The following is a 20,810-nucleotide window of genomic DNA, read 5'->3' as shown; positions in this document are numbered from 1 at the left end:
TCATTATTTTAATTTCATAAACAATGTTGGCGATGGGTGCCCTTTTTGGGGGGTTTGAGCACCTGCCCCCCAGAATGTCTGTGCACGTGCCTGGGTGATAGCACTATCATGGAAAAACCACCTTAAGTCAAATGCACCCAGTAAAAAAGAATTTACAGCATTAACCGCATGAGGCCCTCCCTACCAGTTGGTGGAGGTAATGCACCAATTCGTTATTTGCCAACAGCCAATAAACCTCAAAGAAGAAATCCATGCTGCGCAGACAGTGAACCAAACCAACACACGAGGCAATGTGGGACTATGAAGGCTAACTATTACGTAACTTAAAAGACTTCGAATCTTGCCGGAGAGAATATTTAGTCAATTTAAACTTTCAAAGTAATTGAAACAAGCACTTGGAGCTTTTCAGTAGGAGCGTTTCATCTCGCTTCAGACATGTCTCTGTTTATTGTGAACAGGTAGGCCTGTTTTCTGTGCTCACATCGCTTGTTTTTCAGACCATTTACTGCATGTAAATGCAGTAAAGTATTTTGCATTAAAGGTTTCTAGAACACTAACGCATGGTGATTTTTACCCACGCTAGTGTGGTCATGGGATTTTCATTATGTTGCTGCTGTCTGAGTAGCTTCAGTCTGCTCAATTATGTCATAGAAGGTCGGCTAGTTTCCCTGCTCCAATCCCTGTTTGAATATAATATAAGTTGTAAATGATGCAGGGAGACTGTACCATCACCGGATAGGTCACAGGAACGGCTGGACCGAAGAACAAGTTCACAGCTCTATTATTTAATTTTTAGGGAATTTTTCTTAACGACTCCCTTATTTTTCACAAATTTTAGAGCCGTTTTATAGGGTTCCCCCATGATACCTTTTTATCGGTTTATGAGATGTTGTAGAGGGGAAAATAAAGAATAGTAATTGCCATGTATTGTTGTACATTAATATATTTTTGAGTGTTTTTTATCGGGGATATTATATCGGGTAAAATGTACCCGACGTAAGTGATGCTGTTACTTATTGTACGTTAGTGTTCTAGGATTAAGAAGTTCGAAAAGCTATCAACATTTTTATTGTGTTTTATATCTGGTAGATTCAACTTTAATGTACTGTCCTGTTCATCACCAAGATTTTCTGGTCTCATTTCTGCTTTTCCACCACATTGTGTGAACACAGTTAAAGCAATTTTTTTTAATGACTTTCGTTTTTTACGGCATCTTAACAATTTGATTCATTTTAATTGATGTCTGATGTTTCAAAGCCTCACAGAGCAGTGAAATGATGCTGGAGACTCAAGACTTTTCTGTTTTAAAGATATGAGCTTTGAAAAATGTTGTCTTGTTGCTCACAGGTATCTTGGAGTGGAGGAAGATGGGAGCGTTTCAAAAGACTCTCAGTCTCAGGTGTTGCTTGCTAAACTGCAGCAGAAGGCTAAAGAGAAGCAGAAACAGAGTTTGACAGAACAGAAACCAGACCTGTTTGAGGAGCAGAAACTACAGCTGGTTGACAAAAAGAAAAGAAGACCTGACAAGGACAGCAGTCAGGAGCCTCAACTCCACAAAAAGAGGAATTCAGAAGTAGCTCCTTTGTGTGAGTTGAGCTCTGCAAACCATGATGAGCCTGTCAAAGAGAAAATTAATAAGAAAGGTTTGAATGCAAGACCGAAAAAGAATCTTAGATGTGTGTACACAGACTCCGCTGTCCCTCTCTGCGTTTTGTCTTTCACCTCATCGTGTCTCATGAAAGAATTGCTCTTAAAGGTTCAGTGTGTGGGGTTTAGTAACATCTAGTGGTGAGGATGCATGCTGCAGCTGATATCCCCTCACCTCACCCTCCCCTTCCAAGCATTAACGGGGCCATTTTATGAAAATTCCACTTTTGTAGTGCTTCTACACGTTAATTTGGGTATCTGGCATGTCTACCGACCCCAAAAGTCTGGAAAAAAACGACTTTGTTATGGTTCCTCTAAAGGCCGAATTATAGTCCTGCGACTGCAACCGCGGAAGGCCGCGCAGTGTTGCATGTGTTGCAACGCAATTCACCGCCAGAACACTAGGCTGTGTAATGTTGTTTGTTGAAGACAAAACACACAAAGAAGAGACGTCTTCTTCTTCGTCGACTGTTTATTTACGTCGCCACTCCGGCTCCTCATAGCCTATTTCTGGCAGACAAATCAGCCAGTCAGTGACGGGTTATACAAGTGGTCATACTTTCGTATCTCTTCTGCCAAGTGCTCATCTATTTGGTCCATATTCGTTCTTCTAAATCTTCCGTGATTTCCGCGTATTATATGGCATGAAACCGGAAACTAGATTCCGGACCGGATGTAGTAAGCAGACCAATCACAAGCCTTGCGGGCTGCGTGAGGCTCGCGTCGCTATGTCGTATAGCTAGAAAAATTGGCTGACGCACGCAAGCCGCAAGAGGGCACGCGAGGGCGTGCGTGCGTGTCTTGCGTGCGTAAAACCGGACTATAAATCGTCCTGAAGTCAGAAACGTCATGCTTTAGTGACTGCGAATGAGCTTCCATATCCTTCTCTCGTCACAAGCAAAATGGGAGTCTCTTTTACATTGCCTTGGTCCGCCCCACGGAACCATATCGACTTGTGGTAAAATGGGCATAATATGTCCCTTCAGTTATCATTAAAAACTCAATGTATTTAGTTTGTCCTGACTGGGATACTGTAAAAAATATGGAGGGCTATGTAGAGAGGACCCGCTCCCAATGTAAATATGAGGTATTTAAATATAAAGGGCTCATTGTAAGGTAAAGACAACAATAAGTCGTACCATGTAGAAAATTACACACGGATTGTTTAATATTAAATTTCTGAAAATGGATAAATTTCACCTAAATCTTACACACTGGACCTTTTTAAATAACTTCAAATCATGTTTGACATGTTTAAATATTTTTTCTTATGAAAAATGTCATGGGTTTTCCAGACTTGGTGTGAGTCTTTAACAGTCCACCTTCAAGGGTTAAAAAAGCCTCGTCTGACTGAAGAATTTTAATGCTGTCATCTGAATACATGTGGGATTTTAAATATGATGCCAAAATATATTGAAATGAGACCTGTATAGACAATGATTTTCTCTTTCACACAGCTGCCTCAGGGTCACTGTCTAGTGTCATCCTCTAATGCACCCAACCGTCAGTAATATCATGCACTTGTTTTGTATATAATTTGCCTCCCATCCTTAGAAAGATATTTATTCTAATCTAAGTTCATATTAACATACTGTATGTGAGTTTCATTATTCCGCTCCAACAAGTCATTGATTGCTTTATTATTGTCTAATTAATCTGCTCTTTCCATGTTTTGTGGTTATTGGGTGGGTGAGTCAGGATGACTCTGATGTAGCTGTAGAATGAATCTGTCTATTTATTTTAGTGGTTTGTAAGTCATCGAGAAAATAATCAAGAAAAGTTGTAGGAATTCTTTGCATTGTCTTTCAAGACTTTACTTACTTCCATTGCTGCTGGGAAGCTGCAAATTAACACATTTATTATACTGGACTTGAAAGGCTTGAATATGATTTTTAATATTGTAAAAATCTTTGTTTGGATCTGTTAGACGGTTCACCTCAATGTCTGTCAGAGCCTCCTGTGACTGGAAGAGATGGACCAGAGGACAGTGAAGCAGCAGAGGCAGACAATTACAGATTAAAGCAAACCACAGAGATGTCTTCCACTCCAATTGGATTCACAGTTGTGGGAGGATTTGAAAACAAACCTTTCCAAAAGGTAAGGTGTTACTTTGATGGTGCTGAAGGAGGAGTCAACAATATGATTAGCAGTGCTCATCTGGGAACCATATATGCTTGTACATCATATATAGTGTTTATTCCTGTGTTTACAGATACAAAGAGTCCTGCCACAGTGGCTTGCTGAGCCTGATGTGATTCACAGAGACATTAAAAACAACCAGGTCCCCATTTCTGACATCTCCCAGCTGTGTGCGCCACTTGTGAAAAAACTACAGAATAATGGAATTCAGCACTTCTTTCCTGGTAATGACCCTGGCTGAATCAATCTGTGTATTTGTTAGTTATATTTGTGTATTTAAAAAAAAGGCCCTATACTAGATAAATATTCTGTTGCGCTCTAAGGCCCTCATGTTTTTAAACCATGAGTGTAGTGACTACACTTACAGAATAAAAGTTGTGAATAGTTACTGTGATGTTTTCACAGTTCAAGCAGAGGTCATTCCGGCCATCTTGGAGAGCATGCAGCTAGGGCTGCTTATCGGACGCGGTGGCTACAAGCCGAGAGATATCTGTGTGTCTGCACCTACAGGCAGTGGCAAGACTCTTGCATTTGTGATACCTGTCATTCAGGTAAGCTGCCTGCTTTATTTTATAAGTACCTTTGAGTACACATGTATGTACATATATATGGCATGATTGAAGCAAGTGTAATATGTGGTAAGATTTTCCCACCATCAGATGTTGATGGAGCGGGTGGTGTGTGAAGTCCGGGCTTTGGCTGTGTTGCCAACCAAAGAGCTTGCTCAGCAGGTCAGAATGTCTTCAAACCCAAACCCTTGTGTGTTTGCTGTAGATTACGAATAAGCTAAGTGGACATGTTCTCTTGGGCAGGTTTGCAAAGTGTTCACATCATATGCTGAGGGAACAACTCTGAAAGTGGTGATGCTGGCTGGTCAGAGGTCATTTGCTGCAGAGCAGGCTTCACTCTCTGAACAAAGGTGAGTACAAAAAGAACATAACACTTTGTCGTTTCTGCTGCACTATACAAATGGAGGGGAGAAGTGTTTGAGTCCTCAAAACACTTGCGGACTCAACCCACCCCTCCATTGGCATAGTGGTGAGTAGATAATGAGTGAACTTTGATATTTGGGTGAACTCTCCCTTTTTTAAAGATTTCTTTAATCCTGAATTTTTTCTTTTTTTTTCCAGTGGAGGCATAACCCGCAGTTTAGTAGACATTGTTGTGGCCACTCCAGGTCGACTGGTTGATCACATCAACAAGAATTCCGGCTTATGTCTGAAACATCTCAGGTTCCTTGTGAGTTCTTAATACATATGTAGCTTGAACCAATATCTTTACTTGGCCTGCAACAACTACTTGATCTAATCAATTATAATCAATACATTTTTGGCAACTATGGAGCCCCTCAAGTGATATATATTGTGGCCACCAGTTCCGATGGTGGCTGGATTCTGAAGTGGGGGGGGAATAAGACAAAGATAATAAGTCCTAGGAAGAAGATAGAGTGGCCATGAGATATGAAACTGTTCAAGACCTGGCGAACCAAACTAAAGAAGCCTCTTGAATGAGATATGAAAAGTTTCACTTACTCAAATTATGTATCCTATGTAATGGGCATTAGTTTGACATATGCTGTGTGCAGTGATTCATTGAGGCCACACTGTGGTGGAAAAGTTTGCAATTACTAGTCAATAACGTAGTGTCCTGTTTCCGTGCACCATGATGCACCATGCAAATCAAGTTAAATGACCGATTGCGCAGAGAGCATGATTGTGCTGTTTGGTATTTCGTCTTGAACAGCTGGAAATGGGGCAGAGATTGAGATTAATCTATTATCAAATAATTGTTAGTTGCTGCTCTAATGTTCACAACAGTAGATATAATGGAGTGAATTTGCTATTTATCATTTGTGTCCTCTTTAAAATAGATTTCATTTTTTCATCCAACACAGATAATTGATGAGGCTGATAGGATGATTGAAAGCATGCACCAGTCTTGGCTCAATCATGTGGTGAGGGCAGTTTTCCGATCAGGAAGTGACCAAAGTACAATGTCCATCTTCAGGAGAACTGAACCTGCATACATCACAGCAGCCAGGTGAGTCAGATTGTCTCCTTAAAATCAATATCAAGACAAACGTCTTAGTGGTGAAACAGATTTCCACCAGTAGAAATTAATATTCAGCTCTATGCCTCTGCGCTGGTGATAGCCAGTGGATAAAAGCATTATGTTTTGGGTTGTACAGTTATCTGCTGTACCAAAGCAACAATCGTCTGTCAAGCCCTGCCATTCGTGTGAACATGAAAGCCTTGAGGGAATTTCTTCAAATCTTCAATTGGACTCAGAGATTAACTGAATTAGATTTTGGTGACCTCACAAAACACTTCTTGACTGGTGAGCACATTATTTTAAGAACACTTTGAGAGAATCCTGTTAAATATGACAGATGTTTGCCTAGACCAGGGGTCAGTAACCTTTACTATCAAAAGAGCCATTTTTTTTAAATTAACTAGTTCAAATCTCAGTTCATACAGATGAAAATGAACTAGTTCATGTTCATAGTTCATTTAAAACAAAATTCTAACTAAGTTCACGGTTCAAGAAATGAAATTTTTTTTATTTGGATAATTTAGATGACAAACGTAGGATCATGTGTTTAGCTATAAATTGATGGTGTCAGATCATGTCTGCGCTCTGCTCATTTTAACACTGAGTCCTGGCCATGAGCATTACGTCTCGTGTTGTACTGAGCACAAAATGTTGACATGTCATTTTTCATGATGTGTAAATGCAGTCTAATAAACTCTGGAGAAAACACAAAGTACTGATCAGGTCCTGATAACTAGTGATGAGTGTTTATTAGTTAAAGTGAGAGCAGGTCAGACTGGAGGAGGACACAGAAACTCCAGCTTGGTATAAACCAACTGCAGCTTCTGCTCTGATCATCGAGCAGTGGCAGCCAGAAAACTATGTTCTTCAACAAAGTAATTTACGGGCTGCTTCCCAAACACGAACTCTGATATAGCGAGTGAGTGGGGGCAGTGGGTCGGAGCCCCGTGGCCTGTGTGTGTGTGCACGTTGTCTGGCAGCAAACACACACACATTTTCTCTCGCTCCTGGTATTTCAGAGGATGGCCTGATACAATCCTATTTATTTAATAAACGTGAACGTGAGTGATGTTTACGCTCACTGGACTGAAAGTCACACGTTCAGGTTCAGCATATGAAAACTGATTCGTTCAATTCATTGTTCACGAAAGATATGAACGCGTTCAATATGTCCATGTCAACTGCTTCTCTGCTGCATGTCACGTACATGCCAGCCTGATTTACAAGCAGTCTTGCAGGCAAAACAAATAATTGTTTACAGGCATCATCAGTAACCTTGCCATGTCTCCTCTCAGTCTGTCTCCACCTCAGATGCCACTACAGAAGCTGCTGTTTTCTGCCACACTCACACAAAACCCAGAAAAGCTTCAGCAGCTGGGCCTCCACCAGCCCAGACTCTTTAGCTCCCTCCATAGATGCAGCAGCATCACCACACATGCAGTCCCCAACCACAAACAAGAGCGGTTTGACTTTCCCCAAGGCCTGACGGTAAGAAATGACAAATCCGGATTGAGCACAGGCAAACATGTAAGTGGATAGAAATATCGAGCAAATATGTGACCTTTTGAACACCTGCACCTTTGTGTTTTTAGGAGCACTATGTTCCCTGTACGTTAAGCAGCAAACCCCTCCTCGTCCTTCACTTCCTCCTACGAATGAAGCTCAGCCCCATCCTCTGCTTCACCAATTCCAGAGAGACTGCACACAGGTCGGTGAGAGCTGTTGCTTAATTTTGTATTTTTTATTTTCAAGCCTATTCATACTTTTTATTTGACCTTCTTTCCTTCTCAGACTGTTCCTCCTAGTACAGCTCTTTGGTGGAATTAATGCTGCTGAGTTCTCCTCACGCCTCTCTCCTGGAGAGAGAAAGAAGAAGCTGAAAGAATTTGAACAAGGAAAAATACAACTGTGAGTGTATGTGTGTGTGTGTGTGTGTGCTGTGTAAAAATAGTAGATCGCAAAAGTATCAAAGATCACTTCCTGTACACTAATGCTGCAAATAACTATATTTTGGTCAAGCAACCTCCTCAAGCATTGTGTATGTTAGAGTAACACCCCAAAAATCTATTATTCAATGAAACAATTTCTAGAGCTTCGAAATCCATTGGGAAGAGGCCTCCAGAGAGACTGTGTGATCCGAGTGTTAAAGCATGTGATAGTTGACAATTGATAGAGGAATCATGGGTAGATTAAGCAGTGCATACTCCCTAAGAAACAATGTTGTTGTTGTTGTGAAAGTCAAAAATATGTTTTTGGTTACTTAGAAACAGTCCATTCAGGACTTAATCCACTGTAAAAAGTAACACTTACTACATGTCTTGGTCACAATTCTTTGAATAATAAAGTAAAGGCAACATTATAAAACAAAGAAACAATTATCAGTTGGGGGGTTGACACTGCAAGTAGCTATGGAGTTATTATGGCTCATGGACATTCTAAGTTAACACATTAGTAGTTGAGGAACTTAATTTCAATGTTGTAAATGTATAAAAACCACTTAATGGATTATTGATACTTTGAATCCAGCTTTTTGTCAACCGTTGATTAACTCCTTGGCATAAAGGATAAATGACTTGTGTCCTCTCAAAGGTTGGTCTGCACTGATGCAGCTGCCAGAGGAATTGACATTAACAGAGTCAAATGTGTTGTGAATTACGATGCACCACAATACATCAGGACATACATTCACAGGTGAGCAGTCCCTTTTGTAGGTATTTAACTGCTTACTATTTTTTTAAGGCACTGCCGTTTGTAGAATAAGAGATAATTGTATTGTCCAGTGTGTAACGAATCTGTCCTGACTTCTTTTTATGAAGGATTGGAAGAACAGCAAGAGCAGGAAAAACAGGCCTGGCCTTCACCCTCCTACTCCGAGTTCAGGTGAAACACTTGTACATAAATAAGCATTCTAAACAAACTATGAAGTCAGTGTAAAGTGAGATTTATGTTTGCCTTCTCAGGAGAAGAGCTTCCTTCAGATGGTGGTGGATGCAGGAAGCCCTGGGATTCAAAAGCAGATTGTTAAACATGAGAACCTCAAGAGTATGGAACCCCGATATGAACAAACACTGCAGGAGCTGGCTATGGTTATTAAGGTACAAGCTCAGACTAACTTAAAAGTATGATTGAATAAAACTAATTAATCTCAGTCATGAATTTCATGGATAGCAATGATTTTATTTTCATGTACTTACCAAGCAGTCAATATTAGGGTCCTTTGCTTATGACATTTGAAGCTCCACAAGCTCAGATCACTGCCCTTTTGTTTCTCTCCACAGGATGAGAGAGCCAAATAATGGATCAACACCAACATTTTCTGCTGTTGACATCTGTGCCTTACCATGCATTTTAGCTACTGTTGGTTGCTACTAATGTTTAATAAAACATGACGTTTGTATGATGAAGATGCTGATTTAGCTTCACCCTCACAGCTCCCATGTGAAGAGCTCAAGAAATTAAAAGGAGCTGAGGTTATTTTTACCATGGACTTCATGTAATGGCTCATTAGCCTGTCCATCTACAAAGTGATCAGTTCATCAATGGCAGCAAAAAAACATAATTTAAGACAATAAATATGAAGTGATATGTGAGTGGTTTTGTGGTTGGAGAGTGATGTACTATGATTCATGTAATTCATTCTCATAAAATATTTTTTTTAATTTCTTACTCTGATTTACCATCTGCTATTTAATAAACTTAATTTAATTGAACTAGTAATGTTAATGGTCAGGCTATGGTTTCTTCAGTGTGGCTAAATGCAATACTATTAGTATTTAAAAATGTACATATTATAGTGGCTTCTGCATACCAACAGACCACTGCTGAGGTTTGAATGTAGACAAATTAAGGATGCAAATATTTTTGGATTAATCTGAATCAACTTTTGGAAACTTGTATCATACATTTAACTAATTACATTAAAACCGTAAAGGATCTTATCGGACGCTATGAGCTTGTACAGTGTAAACTTTGTATGATGGAAGCATTTAGAGACATGTCCTTGGTTCTGTCAAGTTAGGTTTTTATTCACTGGGTTCTTACAGCACAACACAAACACACTCAAGAGTGCTTTAGAACATGAGCCATCACTCCCATTTGGACGTCTTCCTCCTTGTGCATCTCTCCCCTTCACTGTTGATGGTTTCATAAAGCTGCTGGTCATTCTCTTTCATTGCGTGCATATAGCCCAGGTATCCAATACATAGAGTGATGGTCACCAGTCCAAATATCATCACTGGTTTATTCTACAAAACAACATAGTTTAATGTTACAAAGACGGCTTTGGAGTGGAATCAGCCTGATGTTAAGTGATCATGCTAATCGTGCTTAATCCAAAGTAATTCACTGTTCCATAAAAAAACGAGTTTTCTGTGTACCGATAATGACGTAATTATCGCAGGATTATGACGTACAACGGTAATGCTACGGTAATGCTACGTTCAATGCAAATTGGATATTACTAACGTTAAAATGCACAGTGAGGGCATGACGTCAAACGTTAGCAAACATGGCTGACTTTGAGAATCTGATATAAATTTGTCTCGTGATGAGACAACTGACTTGTAAATTTAGGAATAAACTTGTTTGCTGCAGTTTGTGCTATGATTCTCTGCTACATTTGTCTGACAGGTTGGGCTGTTCCTGTTGCCCCCACTCTTTTAGTCTCCCCGCATCGGTCGTACACTATTTTGAATGATGCATTATGTGAAACAATGAGTGTACTGTATAGGGAATCCAAAAATCACTAAACATTCGGAAACTACTATAAAAATGCAAACTCACTATATAGTTAGGTATATATTGATTAGTTAGTAATTTCAGACACAGTCTTACAGGTTTGATGAAGAGCTCAGGATTGACCGCTCGGAACAGTGTGGTAGTCCTCGCACCCCTAAGCCCTGGCGTCCTGTAGCTTTTTTCCACGGGACTCTCCTTCGCTTTACAGTCCTCTTTATGTGACATGTCTGCTCAGATGTATGCACAACAGACTTGTGGTTACCTAAATGATCATGGATCACATTGACTGGACTGGACCATATCTATGGACTGGACTATGTCGCCTTCTTGTGACCAACGATGCGTCAGAGTCAGGGAAGACTGAAATGAGAGGGCACGATAAGAGAAGAGTACGTGGTGTGCACGGTCACAGCGCCCCCAGCTGGTTATGAGAGACATCCCACTGTTGGCACATTTCTTTCCATTGTGGTTAATGCGTGTGATGTGTTCATAATCATGGACCGAAATAACAAATATTGAAGAGGCTAGCAGTTAGATGATCTAAGGTCTGTGGTGATTCACTCGTTAGGATGACTATCTGTCAGTCTGAGGGTTTGTCTGTTCTGTCTAACTAAATAAATTATTACAAATAAATAATAAAAGAGCCTTTAACTATATGTATTTTCCAAAACAAATATACACACATTTACCATAATTTTATCAAACTAATAAAATAAAACATTTCTTAATTATTTTTTTTTTTATCTTTTAGGCCTTCAGATTTCTGTGTGTAGATACTGCTTTTTGGAGTAAGTGAGAGAAGAGGAATCCCTCACACTGTCCTGTACTAGCAAAAAAAACAATTAAGTGTACATCGTTTCGGTCCCCTGGACCTTCATCAGGTAAACAGTCAGACAAGGGATATTCCAACACATACTTTATGTAAGCTAACCCTCTTGAGAGTGGCCAATCAGAGCGAAGGAACTCTCAGACCCAATGTCTGTTTCCATTAAACTAATTAGAAAAGACTACACTCGCCGAATGATAAGGAAAATAGAGAGAGGAGAGAGACATCAGGTACAGTTGTGTACCATCATGTTTTAGCTATAACAAACTTCTTTATGGATGTAAAGATGTTCGCATGTTTTAGCTATAACAAACTTCTTTATGGATGTAAAGATATTCGCATTTATGTCATCCCAGAGGGGACAGAGGGAAACAACATTCAGCAGTTTATTGATAATTTCATTAAAAAATAGTTCCAGCCCCTCGCCGAAGCGGAACTTGGTATACAGCGATGCCATAGAGCGCTTGGCCCCAGGCCACCCAATGATGCGCAGCCCAGGTCAGTGATTGCATACTTCCAGGAGTTTAAAACTAAAGAACTGGTGTTACACTTTGCATGGAAAAAGAAGGAGCTCTATCTCAGCTACAGGAGGATCTACTTCGACCACGATACCCCGCTGAAACTTTGGCAAAGAGGAAGGAGTATTCGCAAATAAGGAGAATTCTTCCTGAAAAAGAAATACGATTCCAAACACCACCGCCAACCAAACTACGAGTCTTCTTCAACGGTGGGCGATAACCTACGGGAGCGCGGCAGATGCAGCACGGGATTTCTCTCGACAGAGACCAGGGGTATCTCTGTCGAGTTGGGATACCGGGGTAAGATAATGGGGACCTGGCAGCGAGCAGGGAGTACACCCAGCCAACAGACCTGCCAAGAGCGGATTAAGGAGAAGCTGCAAGGTTTTCACCGGCCAAGATAGAGAGAAGGCACAGAATCGAGTAAGCAAGATTACTGCCCAGTTAAGGACATTTATTAATGACATTTGTTCTACAGGATGAAACTGTTTGCCCTTGATGTGTTGGCGTGAAGGCTATCTGTTGCTTCCCTTTCAACCTCATCCACCCTACTAGGAATTTATTTTCCCTATACTGAATATAAGATCATTTTATTATTTTTTCTTTGAATTACATTGGCTCACCCTTAGCTTATAGAGTGAATATAGTTGACCGAATATGGGTAAGGGATCTGGTAACACACGAAGTGCACAAAAAACATATTATACGTATTATAGGTTGCACTGAAGGTGGGCCCTGGGGGTTAACTAGACTACTCAACAAAAAGAAGTGGTTTTCTACTTCCAAATGGAGGTCTACCTGAGTTTTGTGATACGTTTGTTTGTTTTGTCTTGTATTCGCTTGTTGAGTTCATTTTATGGTTCAAGAATAGTTCAAGTTTGGTCAGTAATTGTACATAACTCTTTCGTTAACTGTGGGTTTAAATGCAATGTCAGGAATATAAAGTGATTACCCTAAATGTAAATGGTTTACACAATCCAATTAGGAGGGGTAAGGTAATTGCAAAGATAAAAAAGGAAAAGCTGCATGAATGTTTTGGCAGGAGACCCATCTTAACTGCATGGAAAATGAAAAGTTAAAAAAACTAGGGTTTAAAAATACTTTTCATTCGTGTTATAAGAAAGGGAAAAGGAGAGGAATAGCAATACTGATTTCTAACAGAATGAATTTCCAACTGGTTTCTAAATTTTGTGACAGTTAGGGTCGATTTGTCTTTGTTTAAGGATATCTTGACCAGAAAGAAGTAACATTAGCCAATGTGTATATTTCACCAGGGCAGGACAATGCTTGTATAAGGAAAATGTTTGATCTGATAGCATCTGAGGCCTCTGGTGTTTTGATATGTGGAGGAGATTGGAACATTCAGTTACAACCTAAGCATGACTCTTCTAAAACACTCCTAATGCCAGGATAACAAAAAAAGCTGATGGAGCTGGACTGATCGATTTATGGAGGGACTTCCACCCAAAAGAAAAACTATTCTATTCAGCAAGAAAAGGGGTATACTCAAGAATTGACTATTTTTTTTACTTACCACTCAGACAGACACAGACTTAAAGATTGTAGGAAAGGGGTCAGAGACATTTCTGACCACTCAGCTGTTTATTTAACTGTGCATCTGGATAATAAAAAGAAAAACATGCTTTGGCGACTTAATACAAGCATCTTAAATTACAGGACATGCAAGGAATATGTGCAGAAGGAACTTAAAGGTTATATGGACAACAACAATAATGGGGAAGTATCGCCAAGTGTTCTGTGGGACGCTGCAAAAGCAGTGATCACAGGAAAGCTTATAGCATTGACCTCACACAGAAAAAAGGAAAGATATAAAAAACTGGGTTAGGGTTTTAGAAGAGAATCTTAACGTTTTAGAGAGGGAACACATCGAAAGTAAGGAACCTTGTATTCTAGATCAAACATGAAATGTCAGAAAATAAATAAACAAACTATGTGAGGAGGAATTAGAGAAAAAAGCCAAATTTGCAAAGCAGAGATATTATGAGAATGGACCAAGGGCCCTGAAGCTTCTGGGATGGAGGATAAGGAAACAACAAGCACAGCTCCATATATGAAATAAGGGACCCTGGAACTAAGAAAGTTTGCCATAAGTTAGAGCAGTGGTTCTCAACCTTTTTTCAGTGACATACCCCCTTCGAAGAAAAAATTCTGCCGAGTACCCCCTAACCAGCGCAAAGCATTTTTGGTTGAAAGAAAGATGTAATGTGATTTATTAAGCCTTGTAACTAGACACATTCAAATTTAAAACTCCATCAATGTCCATAACATTGCTCATTTGTAGTGGTCTTTCTTGAACTATTTCGAAATAAAAAGATATAAAAATAACTAAAGACTTTTATTATTATCTCAATATAAATAAAGATTTGTGCACCTCAAAATAATTATCAACTTAAAGTGACCTCTTTTGGGATCATAATAAAGATATTTTCTCAAGTTGAACTCATGAACTTAATTATAGCTAAACACTCTTCCCAAAAAATAAATCATTAACTTAGTTTTAAATAAAAGATTAGCTCAAAACATATTTTTTAAATATTTATCATCTTAAAATATCTTCTTTAAGGATCGAAAAGAAAACAGGTAGCTTGTTTCCGTTTGCTTCTGGGAGGCTTTTCGCATCGTGTCTTGAGATGACCTGAATTCAGAAAGTTTCCTCTTAAAAAACTCAGGTGGCTTACCAACATGACTTTCATGTTTTGTCTGGAGATACCACTGAAGATGTGGTGGCTTAATGCCACTGTTGGCTAATCTCTCCCCACAGAAAAAACTAAAAGTGTAAATAACCCAATCTATGTTATTGTTAATATTATTGAAGTGTCTTTGTTATTTTATTTTGAAATATTTGCTCGCTTTAAGGTCATACAATTTCATTTCCGCTTTTGTATTACATGCTTTTATTTTGAAAGGGTACCGAAAGAGACGCGGACTTCTTGTTATGAATCATTAACTTCACAACGGAAAACTTTTACGTTTTAGCGCCCCTCCGAAGAGGCACAAGCTCTCACGGTGTTGTTTAGGGAAGGCTCTCTGCTCTGGTTTCGCCTTCTTTGGGACTTGTCCCTCCGTGTTTCAGCAGCATGGCTGCTGCACTTCAACTCGACTCCATTGTTGAAGTTTTCAAGGCAGGTGATGACAGGTGATGACAGGTGGCGTGTGCCAGGTTGGGTCAAACCATCGGTATGGGGGAGACTCTGTTTTTTTAGGATAACTAAATTGAAAAGCCTACTGAATATAAAATTTAGTTCATGAACTTACACTTATATTTTATTGAATATTTGTTAAATAACAATTTTTCAAGGATTTTTGAATGGATGCTAATTTTATATATATAAAAAAAAAATCTCAAGTACCCCCTGGAGTACCTTCAAGTACCCCCAGGGGTACGCGTACCCCCATTTGAGAATCACTGAGTTAGAGGATATTGAACAATTTTTGAAAATTACAATAGAGACTTATATAAGGAACCAAATACAACTAGCCCTCAGGAAATAAATTCATTTCTGGAGTCATTGGATCTACCCTCTATAGGTGAAGAACAGATACAACAAAGCCCTGATGGCAGAGATTACAATGGAGGAAATAGGGAAAGCAATCTCTAGATTAAAAGCTAATAAAGCGCTGAGTACGGATGGCATCCCAGCCGAGTGGTACAAGGCCTTTAAGGATCAAATAGTGCCTATGCTTTTTGATTGCTTTAACTATACACAAAAAAGGTGAACCAACAGGTTCATGGAGGGAGGCAATCATTTCGGTTATTCATAAGGAGGGGAAGGACAGAAAAGAATGTAGCGCATATGGACCAATTTCTATACTCAATATAGAATACAATTTGAATGCGTCAATATTAGTAAAAAGGTTAGAGCATATAATAGTAGAACTACTGGATCCAGACCAAACTGGCTTTGTGCGTGAAAGACAGACACAAGATAATATTAGACGGGTGCTACACGTTATCGATCATGTGAGTAAGGGGAATATTGGAGCCAGAGTGATTAGCTTAGATGCGGAAAAGGCAGTCAATTCGGTTCCCTGGAAATATCTGTACTTGGTGTTGAGAAGATTTGGCTTTATGGATGATTCTATCAACTGTACCAGAACTCTACACTCCTCACCAAAGGCCAGAATAAAGATGAATGGATACCTCTCTCAGGTTGTCAACTTGGAGAAAGGCTGCCGCCAGGCTTCCCCCTCAACCCCCCCCCCCCCCCCCTTGCTTTATTTATAGAGCCCCTGGCACAGTTAATCAGGGATGATGAAGTGTTAAAAGGCGTCATGATTAGAGGTCCAGAGCAGAAGATTTGTCCATATGCAGATGATGTTTTTCTCTTTATTACGACACCAGAGGTCAGCATTCCCAGATTGATGTCCTCGCTAAAAGATTTTGGAACTTACTCTGGATATAAATTAAACGTACAGAAAACAGAAACTCTAAGTTATAACTACACCCCTCAGAAAGACATGCTAAATAGATTTGGTTTCAAATGGACCTCATCAGACATTAAGTATCTGGGAATTCAAATACCTAAGGATATTTCCAAAATATATGATAGCAACTATGGCCCCATAAGTAGAAACATCAAGGCAGATATCGACAGGTGGTCCCAACTGCCCTTAGATATGCATAATAGAATAGAAACAATCAAAATGAATGTGCTCTCCCGACTCTTGTATCTCTTTCAATTCTTGCCGGCTGTAGTACCACTGCAACAGTTTAACGAATGGTATAGGTGGATATTAAGATTCATAATGGGGGGGTAGAAGACCAATAATTCAATTCAAAACACTGCAACTTTCTAAAGAAAAAAGGAGGTAGATCATTACCATGTTTCACAGACTTATACAAGGCGGCACAATTAAGATCACTAGCATGTTGCTATAACCCAGTGTATATAGCAAAATGGAAAGATTTGGAAACTTCACAACTAGATATGCCGCTACAATCCATATTAGGTAGCAAAATCTTGTATGAGCAGCATGTTAAAATTTTAAATCAAAGGAATAAAGTTCCTCTTAAAATCTGGTTTAAGGAATGTAGATCACCACTATTTGAAAAACGGTCTAGACTGTTGAGCTTGGTCGCTTTTGAACCGAACTTAAATCCGGCAAGGATTGATGGGAGGTTTAGATATTGGCATAGAATTGGCATCACTTCTTAATGTTCAATTTCATCAAAGGTAGAACTGGATAGTTTTCATAAAATGTCAGAGATGTATGGTTTATAAAAACTGAATTTTTTTAGGTATTTACAAACCAGGAACTACTTTAACAATGAGAGTAAATCCAAGGAAAAATGTGGTGCCAGTTTAATTGACATATTTATTGACATGTATAAAAATATGGACAACCGCAAACTTGTTTCAAAATTATACTCAAACCGACTTGTCATTTCGGAGGAGGACTGGTCAAATATGTGCTCTGTGTAGTCCACTTCTACCAGGTCGGGTCTTTGGAGTGAATTCTGTTGGCGGAATCTGTTAAGGTATTTCATAACCGCCAAATTTAAATGTGTACAAACAGATGAAGCAGGAACGGGTCTCTGTTGTAGGAAATGTGGAGTACAGCTGGCAGATCCTTTCCATATATTTTGGATCTGCCCAGCCATTCAGCCATACTGGCAGGTTGAAATACAAAACAAATTTCTGAATTTCCCTTTGGATTAATAAAGTATCCATCTATCTATCTATCTATCTACAAGAAATACAGACTGTTTTTGGAGATTGATTTGACTGTTCCTTTTCTACAGTTTAGTTGGGCAATATCGCTGTCACCTATTAGTGCAAGATGGTGTTTATCAGTAGCAGTCCATATCCAGCCTTTGCTAGAACCTTTTCCCTTCTTTATGTAACGGGTCAATTCTTAATAAAAAGTTTTATACTTTTAACAGTGTCATTTTCCCCGTTCTGGATGTGTTAATTAACCTGACAGGACGGCAACTCCTATAGGCTGCGGGGAGGCGGAGGAGTTTATTTAGGGACACCTTAGCTCTCCTGCTCGTCCTCTGTCTCTCTCTCCCCACTGCCGGTCCTGTGGGTGTGTGCGGAAGGTTAGCGTGAGATCAGCACGTGTGGTCGAAATTGTTTGTTGCGGTAAGTTGCTGGAAGTTATGTAATGTTAATGGAGATCACAAAGAAAGTGTCCGCAAATAGTAACTGAAGTTTGTCCTTAGATCCCAGCGTGAAGCTGTGTCTGTGTGCGTGTGTGTGCGACGGTGTCGGCGTCGCCGTGGATGCACGCTGTCCCTGCTTTATTTTAATGAATTAAAGGTATGAGATAAGGATGTGTTTTATGTTTGTAAATATTTTTAAATATTATAAACGTGTTTAAATTGTGTGACCTAACTATAAAATGTTTGTTTTATAGGGCTGCCTCAAGCAAAATTGTTACGGTCACTGTTTTTTCCCACTTTAGATTTCATTTAGATTATTTGGTTTGATTATTTGTTTTTTTGTTTTGTTTTATTTTGTTTTGTTCTATGGCAAGGTGCAATATATATGGTTGACTGGGACTGTACAATTCAGTGGTAGTGACTTGAATGGTGGTGAATTATTGAATCCATAAAGTAGAGGCCCTCTTTTGTAATTTTGTTGTTGTATATCGCTTGCAGTGATTTTCTTAAAGTGTGTTGTGTTTGGTTTTGAATGTTTAATATTTTAGCATTGTACAATTGGGTCTGGAGCCTCTAATTTCTCTCTTTTTTTAAACTGTCATTTATATCAAGTCCAGGCCAGCCTTTCCAACCTTTGCACATGTCACTTTAATGTCTGAGCAGTCTGTTTTATATCATTTGCATCTAATAAATAAATTGTCATTTTTTTCTGATATCTCAGCATCCCGTCCCGTCTTCTTCTGGATACGTTTTGAACCAAATTGACATTAACTGTCATCTCTGAACCATTTTAAATCACTACATTTAGACATACCCATAATGGCTTGGCATTTTTCTTGTAACTCGTAACATTGTCTCTCACATAGTGACGAAGTCACAAGATTTTCTGCAGTGAGTTCTGAGATGTTGGCGGATATATTTGTTCCAGATTCTCTTTGTTACCCTCCAAGAGTCTCAGATCAGTTGAGACCTGAAACCCCAGATAGTTCCATTGATATTGTCCAAACCCAAACCTTTTCAGATTAAGTTTTAAAAATGCCTCCATTATCTTCTTGATCAATTTCGACAGCTTGTCGTCTATCTGTGGTGGCTATTGGACCAAAATGCACATCTCTTGCAAATCTCTCTAAAACAGCTTTTATGTCCATAATCTCTTTTTTCTTCTTCACACCCTTACACTATCCATCTCTGAGGTTTCTGTAATCACCTTCGTATTGACATGCAGGGGAGAGGGCACTGCCACAGTCGTCCTCCCCTCTGGATTGACCCCTCTCCCCTTCAGTCACTTAGGTCATGATTAGGATAGCTTCTCCCTATCTTCTCACTTTGACTCGTAGTTCAGTCGGTAGGACCAGTCTAGGTTCTGCTGGGATCTTGGTTGAAAATTGGCATTTCACGTGCAATAACTCGTGCAATAACTCCGCCAGTTTTTCTTGTGTTTCTTCCTTGTTTGTTTTGAATTGAGCCATGTGCTGTTTTTGCCTATGCTGCCACCTATTGGCATTATCGTGCACTGCACCATAGGTGAATTTTTGTTTTCAAGACGGCCGTCAGAGCATTTGATGCCATATCGATACAGTAGCATCTGCATCGATGCGCGCATCGGCATGACGACGTCACGATATATCGCCATGATTTTTGGAGCACAGCCCTAACCTCCATGGCGGAAAATATATCTCTTGCTCACTCCTCGGCTTGGTTGCATAGTTGGGTGTCCATTACCATCTGTTCTACGTCGTTCACAAACTGAGGTTACGTACCATAGAACAGCCATCACTAGCAGCACACTGACGAACATACTGCCCACCATCCGCATTATCTGAACCCACCTGAGTTGACGGTTGAACAACTGCTGGTTTTACGCCCACTGGTCATGCATCTACTGGCTGGGTTTCTGCTCATTGGGAATCGGTCTGATCTTGATTGTAAGAATCATAAGAGTTGTGTGAAGTCTGCCTTCCGATTGAAAAGGGGATGTTTTCAATCGCCTTTGATTGAAAACTGAGTTGTGCAACATGTATCTACACAGGCGGGGTGTTGCAGCAATATTGACAGTAAGGGAGAGTTGATAGTCGAGAGCCAAACTCAGGTTCCTAGCAGTTTGGTTGGTTGCTACCATTGAGTTGTTCATGGAGATAGTAAGGTCATGGATGGGAGAGCCTTTCCCTGGAAGGAAAAGTAGCTCGGTCTTGTCAAGGTTAATTTCAGGTGGTAAGCGAACATCCACTGAGAGATGTCAGTCAGACAGGCAGAGATTCGTGCCGCTACCGGTGTTTCAGATTGGGGAAAAGAGAGAATTAGTTGGGGGTCCTCTGCATAGCTGTGGTAGGAAAAGCCACGTGAGTAAATAACAGCGCCTAGAGAGTTGCTATTCAGAGAGAAGGGGAAAGGACCCAGGACGAAACCTTGAGGGACGCCAGAAGTGAGAGAAAAAGGTTATGACATATATCCTCTCCAAGTTAAGTGCGGTCTTTGAAGAAAGATGAGAGCATGAAGAGAGTTGACTGAGACATCCAGATCCTGAAGGGAGAAAATAAGGATTCGGTGGTTAGCCAGATCAAATGCAGCAGAAAGGTCTAGAAGGATTAGGACAGAGGAGAGAGAGGCTGTTCAAGCAGCGTGAAGTTGCTCAGAGACAGCAAGGAGTTGAGAGGCCTGCCTTGAAACCAGACTGGTTTTTCTGGTGAAGATACGAAGAGAGTTGATTAAAGATAGCACGCTCAAGTGCTTTTGAATGTAAGGAAAAGAGGGTTGGGGGGGGAAT

At 39.9% G+C, this 20,810-nt stretch overlaps 2 protein-coding genes across 3 annotated transcripts; one reads left to right on the top strand and one right to left on the bottom strand.

Moving 5' to 3' along the window:
• The first annotated feature begins 242 nt into the window (after positions 1 to 242).
• Positions 243 to 9,555, top strand: ddx51 (DEAD (Asp-Glu-Ala-Asp) box polypeptide 51). 2 transcript variants are annotated; one of them, XM_062411536.1, is made up of 16 exons: positions 243 to 458; positions 1,348 to 1,586; positions 3,575 to 3,744; positions 3,860 to 4,010; positions 4,192 to 4,337; positions 4,446 to 4,517; positions 4,599 to 4,705; positions 4,917 to 5,025; positions 5,681 to 5,826; positions 7,134 to 7,326; positions 7,431 to 7,546; positions 7,630 to 7,746; positions 8,428 to 8,529; positions 8,655 to 8,718; positions 8,799 to 8,933; positions 9,117 to 9,555. In XM_062411536.1, exons 1-16 carry the CDS (start codon positions 436 to 438, stop codon positions 9,132 to 9,134), a joined length of 1,908 nt encoding a protein of 635 aa, XP_062267520.1. In that variant the 5' UTR covers positions 243 to 435; the 3' UTR covers positions 9,135 to 9,555. The 2 variants fall into 2 exon arrangements, with proteins under 2 accessions (XP_062267520.1, XP_062267519.1); XM_062411535.1 differs by having other exon boundaries at positions 1,348 to 1,643.
• Positions 9,556 to 9,842: 287 nt separating this feature from the next.
• smim8 (small integral membrane protein 8) lies at positions 9,843 to 10,934 on the bottom strand. Its single transcript, XM_062411550.1, has 2 exons — positions 10,672 to 10,934; positions 9,843 to 10,082 (listed from the first exon to the last, which is right to left on the bottom strand). Exons 1-2 carry the CDS (start codon positions 10,798 to 10,800, stop codon positions 9,924 to 9,926), a joined length of 288 nt encoding a protein of 95 aa, XP_062267534.1. The 5' UTR covers positions 10,801 to 10,934; the 3' UTR covers positions 9,843 to 9,923.
• Positions 10,935 to 20,810: the final 9,876 nt, after the last annotated feature.

The sequence above is a fragment of the Platichthys flesus genome, chromosome 18 (assembly GCF_949316205.1).
Source record: "Platichthys flesus chromosome 18, fPlaFle2.1, whole genome shotgun sequence".
Classification (NCBI taxonomy): Eukaryota; Metazoa; Chordata; class Actinopteri; order Pleuronectiformes; family Pleuronectidae; genus Platichthys; species Platichthys flesus.
This window is presented reverse-complemented; position numbering and strand designations above follow the sequence as displayed.

Excerpts from the sequence above, each read along its gene's own strand:
- ddx51 (XM_062411535.1), top strand. The coding sequence starts at position 436 with ATGTCTCTGTTTATTGTGAACAG. Across the intron at positions 1,644-3,574 it reads AGAGAAAATTAATAAGAAAG|ACGGTTCACCTCAATGTCTG; the intron begins GTTTGAATGCAA and ends TGGATCTGTTAG. Across the intron at positions 4,338-4,445 it reads TTGTGATACCTGTCATTCAG|ATGTTGATGGAGCGGGTGGT; the intron begins GTAAGCTGCCTG and ends TCCCACCATCAG.
- smim8 (XM_062411550.1), bottom strand. The coding sequence starts at position 10,800 with ATGTCACATAAAGAGGACTGTAAAGCGAAGGAGAGTCCCGTGGAAAAA. Across the intron at positions 10,083-10,671 it reads CTGAGCTCTTCATCAAACCT|AATAAACCAGTGATGATATT; the intron begins GTAAGACTGTGT and ends GTTGTTTTGTAG.